Source organism: Lactuca sativa, chromosome 4, assembly GCF_002870075.4.
Source record: "Lactuca sativa cultivar Salinas chromosome 4, Lsat_Salinas_v11, whole genome shotgun sequence".
In the NCBI taxonomy this organism is placed as follows: Eukaryota; Viridiplantae; Streptophyta; class Magnoliopsida; order Asterales; family Asteraceae; genus Lactuca; species Lactuca sativa.
In genome coordinates this window covers 404,794,687-404,804,303 of record NC_056626.2, presented here as the reverse complement: position 1 = coordinate 404,804,303, position 9,617 = coordinate 404,794,687, and the positions used below count along the sequence as shown (strand labels likewise).

Sequence of the window (9,617 nt, the reverse complement as noted above, 5' to 3'; positions counted from 1 at the left end):
TCTTCGTTGTTGCTATTATCATGGAGGTATGTTTTGTTTGGTAATGTTTGTAACCATGATATTTGTTAAGTTTCTTTTGTGTGTTTTTATCCTTGTTTTACCAGAAACAATGAATGCTTTTGAATACAAAATCTATCAAGTTTGGTTGCATTTGTTGTGTCTAGTTTTATGTTTTTCATGTTCCCTTGGATTGATTTTTGTGCTTTGTTGTTAATAAATGGTGTGGAAGTTGAAACATGTAGATTACTTGTTCGGGCAAGTGTTTGTGATAGTTACGTAGTTTGTGGGGTGGTGGCAATAGGATGGTGGTTGTGAGGGTTGTGACATCAACATTGAGGTGGTGTTGCTGGTGGTGGCTATAGGATGATGGCAACAACACTGGTGGTTGTGATTGTTGGATTTAATCTAAATGTGTTCAAAAGATACATATTTTCACTTAAGGGCATTTTAGTATTTTTGTTTTTACATTTGAATAAGTAAAGGTCATGTAAACCATTTTGTTTTCATATTTTAAAATAGTTGGTGGTGTAGTGGTTGTGATGGTGATGGGTGGATTTGTGGAGTATATGGTTATAATATTTGTGGTGATGCTAAATATATTTAGTACGAGTGATAAGTAGTTTTAATTAGTAGATAATAAGCAATAAAGAGAAGATAAACACAAAGACAAATTAGTCATATTCTAAAAATATAACAACTAGGGTGTTAGATTTAACAATTCAGGGACCATCGGTGTTACCAAAAACCTCCACATGGACCATCTATGACAAAAAGCTGATACGATGACCAAAAGTGCGCTTTTGGCCAAACCAAAGGGACCAAAATTGTATTTTACTCTATTACTTTAGACAAAACTGCAAAATGGTCCATGTGGTTGGCAAATTTATGTGCTTTTGGTCCAAAACGAAATGTTGGTGCACCACTGGTCCAAAATTGGATCTTTCTATTGTTTTTGGTCCCTATCTACTTAAAAAGACCATTATGCCCTTATAATTTGTTTTTCCATTTTTTTTATTATCAATTTTTATTCAAAATAAAAAAACCCACCATACTCATTTTCCTTTCCCGTTCAAACCCTAGCCTATTCCCAAATTACAAAAAAATTGGTTGTCGTCTACAACCTTAATCGAAGAACCTCCACAGTCAATGGTACATCTACACTCGTCTTCCACCATCAACAATCTCCCCCACCGCCTCCCCTCCATCCTTTAACCTTTCGACGCCTTTATGATGGGGGAATTGATTTCTAGAACCATTTTCAATTTTTGGATCTGAGGGGGGCAATTTTTGGAACTGAAAACATTTGATAAGATTTGCAGGCATTGATATTGGTTGCAGGTTATAGGTTTGTTCTTGATTTTGATTTGGTATGGTTTGGTGTTGAATTTTAGTTTGATTTGAGGATAAAATTTTGTGGTTGTCGGAGATGAAATTTGAAAAGTGGTATGAGATGGTGTTTGTGGGTAGAAGTTGATCGAAGATGGTTGCTGATGAGAAGAGGTTGAAACACACACATACACACATTATCCCTACCGCGTCCTCCCGTTCTCAAACAACAATGAAGAAATCGAGCATCAATAGAGAATGTTCTTAAATTGCAGAAATCCTATAAGTTCTTGAAGTGCTTCGATGTATTCCATATTCAATCTATTTTTTTCACTTCTCCGATCTGTAGTTTTCTAGTTATTGTGCTTTGATGTCCACATCGATGAGACGCAATTAAACAGATATTGGCGGTGTTGACCGGTGGTAGTGATGTTGATCAATGGTGGTGGTGGTGGTGACCGGAATGTGAAAGCTGGCTTAGGCGAGGAGTCTCCAGTAGCTTCTGTGGTGGAGATGGAGGAAGATATGGTGACGACAATTGATTGAAGATTTTGAGGTGGTAGTGGTTGACGATGGTGGAGGCGGTGGATTGAAGTCCGATGGTGGGTCTTTACGAGAGAGAGAGAGAGAGAGAGAGAGAGAGAGAGAGAGAGAGAGAGAGAGAGAGGTGTTCGACTGTTGACTTAAGAGTGGGGTGAGTTTTTTTAATTAAAATAATAAGAAATTAAAAAAGAATTAGTTTGTCATTTTAGATAGGATATGAACCAAAACTACGAGAAACTGATAACCATACTGTACCAAAACCTCACAAAAATATCTAAAATTAGACCAGTAATTTTACCACCATTTTTGCAATTTTATCATTACTTTAACGTATAAAATCAAAGCATCACAATGACAATGAGAACGGCACGAATATATCTTGGGTCGAGATCACCCACACCGTGAGGCTGTGGACACGTGTACGTTCAAGATGACAGGAGAGGGGCTCCGAATCTATTTAAGTGTCCTGTATAAGTAATAAGTATATGGTTGTTAAGTATCATCCAAAAGTTCCAAATCCCGTTTCGCGTCCAAATTCATATCTTACCTAATTCCTCTTTCGGTTTACGTGTAATTTCAATCAACAATGGCTTCAGCCAAGGCGAAGGAGCTGGTTTCATCCAACCCTGTCGTCGTCTTCAGGTTTCATTCCTACCATTTCATAATCCTTCTCTTAAATTTGGTTTGCATTTTTTTCTCGTGAATTTCAAGGATTTGTGGACGTATGGGGTACATGCTCCTTTGATTTGGGTATACTGTATAAATTTAGTTGTTTTTATTGATATAAACTAATTTGTGTTTGAATGGATCTCTGTTAGTGATGTTTGTGTTTTGGATTTGGTTTTGGCAGCAAATCGTATTGCCCTTTCTGTGTGGACGTTAAGAAGTTGTTGACGGAGCTTAATTCTTCCTTCAAAGCTATTGAGCTTGACCTAGAAAGTCAGTTCCTTTCTCACTCTCTATCTGTCTGTCTATAACTGTTTGAGCGATTTGATAAAACATCATCATCAATGGTAGAACTAGGATTTGATTAGAATTTTGAACATGTTCATATGCTAAGAGACGAGCTTCACTGTCATTTTGGATGTCAAACCGGGTATAGTTTATCCTGAAAGTGGATATGAATTTTCTAAGTTTCCCATAAACAAATTCTGGCACATAAATTGAGCTTTATAACAATTGAAACTTTGCTACAAATTCAGTATTGTCTTAGAATTCCATTGCCTTTGAGAAATCTAGTTATCCAGAAAGGCTGATTTATAAGTTCTCGTTTACCAACTTTATTATGTAATTTTGAATTTCACAAAGTAGTGAAGTACAAATTCATTATCCTCCACGATAAGCTCATCATGGAACAAAATTTGTCTCCACAAGCTCATTGTTAGCACTTAGTTCTCCAAATAACAATTTTTTTTTCCACATCAAGTCTGAATGAATAATGATTTTTGTGTGTGTATATAAGGTCTATTTTTGTCTGTGTAGATAAGGTTTGTTTCTTTTCTAGACCATTACATCCCCAGAAACATTTTTTTTAACAATTTTCACAGTACTAATCAATTTTAACAATATTCATCAATTTTTGCATGAGTGGAGCTGGTGTTTTAGTACATTAGGCTAAGTTTTTCACTCAACATATTAAATCTTTCTGTCTAGATTAAGTTAAAACAAAGCAACTACATAAATTTATCCAGCTTAAGTGCTTAACCCATAAAATTATTTAAGTCAAAAAATAAGTATAGGATGTTTACAAACAAAACATCAGTTGACCCTTTTTTTAATCTACTTCACTTGTAATTATGATCATACTCAATTACTCATGCCAACTGATTTGAAAATTGTGTTGTTATACAAATACAAGATGATGGAGGTGAGATACAGTCAGCATTGCATGAGTGGACTGGTCAACGAACTGTGCCAAATGTGTTTATTGGCGGAAAACATATCGGTGGCTGTGACAGTAAAAAGCCTTTATCCTTTTTATCTGTTATATTTTATGATTTTCCAGTTTTACCCTTTTCAGTTTTTCTCAATTTGATCTTCCTCACATTTTCCTGTAGGCACTGTTGGCATGCACAAAGGAGGGAAGCTTGTCCCCCTGCTGACAGAAGCTGGAGCAATTGCTTCCAAATCTTCTTAATAAGTAAATAAAATAACTATCTCATGGTTATCTTTATAAACAGAATTTATATTTATCATAAACTTTCTGGAATTCTGTTTATGCGTATTTCAGTATTTGCTCCTGAACTTATGGTGTTTCTGTAACTGATTAAAAATGTTGCGTTTCAATATCAAGTACTGTTTTCATGGAGTCTATTATCTTATATAATCCAATTATTTTTTCGATTACAAAAAAAACAAATACCAAAAAGGCGTACATAAAATCTTATTTTAGTTCTTGCAAAATAATTAAGAATTTGAGACAAAAATCCAATGGTCTAGTGTCTTAAGAGCCTTTCCAGATTGGTGTGTATCACATGCAAAAGCCACTGCTTCAGATAAGGTGCCAACTTGTCCACTCACTGTAAGTGCTGCTGCTGCATTTAGGACCTGATTTTTTTTTTAGTTTGCAATTAGTTAGAGCACTTGATTTTTATACTTTGTAATATCAGAAGGGCAATTTCGACCTATTTAGCTAAAAATTGGTCGACTGGAGTTGTATTTTATCTCCAATGGGTCAAATGGGTGGAATTAAAAAAAAGGTTAATGTCATTAATGAGTAAGAAACTATTTTTTTTTTCAAAAATGGCATAAATGGGTAACAAACTATTTGTTTTTGTTCATAAAATATCATTGATATAATGGTATTTTGTGAACATAAAGTTCGAGTGAGTTACTTATCTTCTGATGACATTTAAAAAAAAAAAGAAATCAATGGTGTTTTGTGAAAAAAAAAACAAATAGTTTGTTACCAATTTATGACATTAACCCTTATAAAAACTTAGGTAAAGATGTGTCAAATAGGTGGAGTGGGCAGGTCTAAAGTTGCCCAAAGTGTATAAATACTTACAATCTCCTTAAAAAAAGTACACTATTATTAGTTTTCTTTAATCATATTAAATACATAATTATTTGTAAAATAAAATAAAGTACTAAATGCAAGAACTAACAATGTATAATCTACGTTTATTTGTTTACAATAGCATCCGACTTTCATTTCTTTTCTATTACAACAATATACTTTTAATTTTTTTCGCATCAAAATTCAACCCAATTATATCATTGAGTATTTTTCTTATTAAGACATTCCACTTTGAAAAGTCTACCGATTATCAAACTACTTTTTTTTTTCTTATTAAGATATTGTACTATGAAATACCCACTTATCGCAGTGAAAATTGTTTTGTATTTGGAAGATATCGCTATGATTGAGTAGATTTTTCAAGATACAATTTTGTAATAATGCTCAAGAAAAGAAAGTACAATGCTATTTCTTGCATTGAACCCTAAAATAAATACAAAAGTGTTGATGGGTTGACCCGACCCGACATATTTTTACCCATTTAAAAAAAAAAAAAAATCTTTTTGACAAACTCTGATAGATTGTTAAGAAGACTTACCAATGCATCTGCAATAGGTCCTCTCTCACCTGACAATACACGTCTTAGCACCTTCGCATTGTATTGTGGGTCCCCCCCTTGCAAGTCCTCGACAGTGCATCTAGGAATCCCAAAATCCACTACAAAATGCAAATCATCATTTCCCGTTTAGGTTAGAGATTAGAAAGCAAGTCCAACTCTGTGATCAGCAAATTTACCAAAACAGAATCCTTACATGGGTCAAAATGGAACTTCTTGATCTTTTCTGGAGTGACATCAAAAACTACTCCAGGACCTATTTCATGTGTCATGATCATCAATAAGTCTTTTAAAATTAATAAAACTTTAGGTTGTGTTTTCTTTTTTAAACGTAACAATATTTGACAAACTTTCTAGGGCTATTTCTGATAATCTGGATGAGGGTGACATTTATGTCTTTTGCACAGACAAAAATATAACCAATTTTTTACTACTTACATCTACAAAATTCATAGCACCATTTAAAAAATCACAAAAAAGTAGATAAAGGGTTGATGTGATAAACGAGTAACAATTTATAAACTATTTGTTTTGTTTTCATAAAACAAAATTGTTTATATAGAATTTTGTGTCAACAAAGTACATTTATTTTAATGGTATATTGTGAACAAATACAAATAATTCGTTAACCATTTACGCTCCTTTTTAAAACAATTGTTTTTTTTTTTTTATAAAAGAACAAATAGTTGGTAACTCTTTGGAAAAAAAAGAACCCCATCAAACCTCAAAATTTTGAAATTTATGGGAAGAGAAAAGTGTGTCTCAATAATTTAAAGTATTTTTAGTTATTTTGAAAGAAAAAAATATTAATGAAAGATGGTGATGGTAAAACAAAATATTATAATTTGCGTGTGATTGATATTGGTTTAAGTCTTAGTCTAATACATGTCAAAGGCAAAGTCTATGATACGTTGTAGTGGAACAAATGGGACCTTAATGATAAGGAGAGTGATCACGTAACACAATGAGTTGTCATACCGAGTGGGCTCATCTCATCTAAACCCTCAGAATGTACAACTAAAGCTCTTTTCATGCCATATCTTTGTAGAGCTTTTGCCATTTTAGTAACCTACCACCAAAAGTGAAACAACAAAGATGGTTGTTAACAAGCTGTTGTTTTTTGGGTGTGGTTAGGTTAGGTGGTTAAAAGTTAATTTGAACTTACAATGTCTTCCTTGTATACACCAACGACTGCAAAGGGAACCCTAGCAGGGTTAAGCATAGGACCCAACACGTTGAAAACGGTCTTCACTCCTAGCTTCTTTCGAATTGGTGCAACAATCTTCATTGCTGGATGATAATTAGGAGACATCATAAACCCGATACCTACTTCTTCCAAACATCTCTTCACTCCCTACCCCCAAGATTAAAAAAAAAAATTTGTAAAAAGTCAAAAACGTTTTTTTAGTAGAATGGTGTATGGAGGGATATACATATATACCTCGGGTTCCAAATTTATGTTCACTCCCAATGCTTCTAATACATCCGCACTTCCACAAGCAGAAGAACTGGATCGATTCCCTTGCTGTAGCACAAGTTGTGTTAGGTTTTCAAACAGCAAACGCACAATTAAAGATGCAAAAAAAAACGCACACACAAAAGATTAATGTGGTTCCCCCTTTTATATAAATACAAAAATAGAGTGGAAGTTTTTCACCTTGGCAATTTTAGCACCACAGGCAGCAGCAAGTAAAGCAGCTCCAGTTGATATATTAACCGTGTTAGCCCCATCTCCACCTGTCCCTACAATGTCGACTGCGTCCTCTATCCCCTCCACCTTTCGACTGCAATTGATCATCGCTTTTGCTAACCCTACAATCTACATTGCAAGAATCATAGATAAAGTGGCTTGGATTGGTAATATCTTTTTACATGCAAAAGGTCTAATTCTTTACTAGACCGAATAAACCTTCTGCTGACCAATCATTTTAGATTTTACCCTTACACCCAAAAAATAAATTTCCACATTTTAATGTGAGAGGAATTGGGAGGGAAAAATAAAAGGGAAAATAGGTAAAGGGTTAGCCACTTGACCCATTATGTCATGTTTTTTTGTCTTAACCCATAAGTCATTCTTTCCAAATCAAGTAAAAAGGAAACAACCATATACATATACATATACATATACAGCTGTCCAAATTAAGTGCTTAACCTGTTAAGCTCAAAGAAACAACTTCTACGTAATGATCTAATAGTGACAGTTTGGGTTGTTTGTCCAAAGAATGGAACCAACAAACTAGACTCAATCAAATGAAACGGAGTTGTTTAGTGAATAACCCTATTTTGGTCCACTTTTTGGGATTATTGTTAATTTCTTAAATTTTTATACTTTTTTTTATAATTAAACTATTTATTCAGTGATGTAGCACCTTAGAAAATTAGTTTGGGGTAAATTTTGAGAGACCGCATAAAGAAGAGGGATATTTATATAACTCACTAGATTCGAGTGAAAAGATTAGTTTTATGTGCACTTTTTGAAATTTGTGGTGGATTTTTATGTAATTTATTTTTTAAAATAGATTTTCTAAAATGTGTCTAAGGCCACACATAAAAACCATTCTTTATTGAAAATATTACCATAAATAAATATGAAATGCATTAATTACATGAATTATTCTATGTAATTAATATATTTCACATTTAATTATGCTAATATTTTTTGTAATTAATGTATTTTCATATCTAATTATAGTAATATTTCATATACTTAATGTTTCTTATAAAAAAATTAATTTCTAAAAAATGAAATGCCTATTTATATGGATATTAAATAAAAAATTCAACAAACGATTAAATGATTATTTATCTACTATAATAAATAAAGATTAATTTTACTACATATCAATCTTTAATTAGTTTTGATACACATCGTTTTATGGCATTTTTGAAATAAATAATATCTACATGTTAATTTCTTATTTTTTTTAAAAATTTTAAAATTTAAAAACATATAATAATTATACTTATATAGGTAAAGTTTAATTATAATAAATATTATAATAATTACCATAAATACTTTTTTCCTTCATTATTTCGAAATTTATTTAAAAAAAAAGTTATTATTTACAATTTAACTTTTTGTTCTAAATCAACATCAGCATATATATGCAGGTGTGGCGCCTAGTCTTTCATATAACAAAAACATAAATACGGTATCTCTATCTTATGTTGTTCCATTTCATCACAACACACAATCTGATAATTTCAATTATTCAATAATAAAATAACAAGTCAAACTGCAAACCTAAACACACTAATATGATTATGATTTATGATCAGTCGTTAGACATAACTGAAACTACTAACCTCCTCAAAAGTTTCTCCTTTGGCTCTAAGAAGAACAAGGAAAGCACTGATCAGAGCTTCATTAGCATCTCCGAGCAAAAACTCCAAAGAGTTTTGCGCCTCCTCCTCACTCAAATCAACACAATCCAGCAAGTTCTCGATGAACTGCAACCAAAACACACACACACACACACACACTGCTGAAACCTAATCATGAAATGATTTACAAAAATGACGATGAGATTTCAGGAGTAGTACCTTCGGAGAAGAAATAGAGAGCTGTGAATCCGATCGCGAGCAAGATAAGTGAGTATTCGAAGCTAAAAAGTTGAAATTCTTCCATGGATGAGATTTACGACGGATCTGAGGCGGTGATGCCTCCCTGAAAATGCTACGGCGGTGGAAAACGGAAGAATTGCTGCAAGGAAAGGGAACCGCCATTACTGCTTTTTGCTCATTGACCAGTGAGGCAGTTGGAGTGACCAGTGAGTACTCAATTCTTTCTGCTGCTAAATCGTACCAGAAAAATTTCCATTTTTGCATCACGAGTTATCTCACCATTTAATGCTACAACAACTGCCTTTATTAAATAGAGTATGTTACATTTTTGGTCCCTATGTATATATCTGGTTTTATGTTTGAGGTTATTATAGCATTTTGTTTGTCCATCTTCCAAGTTAAATGAAAAAATTTGGTTCCTAAGTTTATATGATTTTTACAATTTTCGTCCCAAATAAGTAGCGATTTTATTTGGAACAAAGTCCAAAAAGGTTACAAAATTTTGAACAAAAAATTGCAAAAGAAAACTTTTTGCGACCAAAATAAAAAAATCAAAAATACTTAGGTGTTGTTGTTTTTTCTAAGGTAAAATGTCTGTAGTTTGCGGAC

At 33.0% G+C, this 9,617-nt stretch overlaps 2 protein-coding genes across 2 annotated transcripts; one reads left to right on the top strand and one right to left on the bottom strand.

Moving 5' to 3' along the window:
• The first annotated feature begins 2,351 nt into the window (after nucleotides 1-2,351).
• Nucleotides 2,352-4,177, top strand: LOC111883057 (glutaredoxin). Its single transcript, XM_023879423.3, has 4 exons — nucleotides 2,352-2,511; nucleotides 2,720-2,808; nucleotides 3,728-3,826; nucleotides 3,927-4,177. Exons 1-4 carry the CDS (start codon nucleotides 2,456-2,458, stop codon nucleotides 4,004-4,006), a joined length of 324 nt encoding a protein of 107 aa, XP_023735191.1. The 5' UTR covers nucleotides 2,352-2,455; the 3' UTR covers nucleotides 4,007-4,177.
• On the bottom strand, nucleotides 4,150-9,342 carry LOC111883056 (anthranilate phosphoribosyltransferase, chloroplastic). Its single transcript, XM_023879422.3, has 9 exons — nucleotides 8,988-9,342; nucleotides 8,751-8,894; nucleotides 7,102-7,263; nucleotides 6,886-6,969; nucleotides 6,610-6,798; nucleotides 6,423-6,513; nucleotides 5,641-5,700; nucleotides 5,427-5,545; nucleotides 4,150-4,416 (listed from the first exon to the last, which is right to left on the bottom strand). Exons 1-9 carry the CDS (start codon nucleotides 9,270-9,272, stop codon nucleotides 4,276-4,278), a joined length of 1,275 nt encoding a protein of 424 aa, XP_023735190.1. The 5' UTR covers nucleotides 9,273-9,342; the 3' UTR covers nucleotides 4,150-4,275.
• Nucleotides 9,343-9,617: the final 275 nt, after the last annotated feature.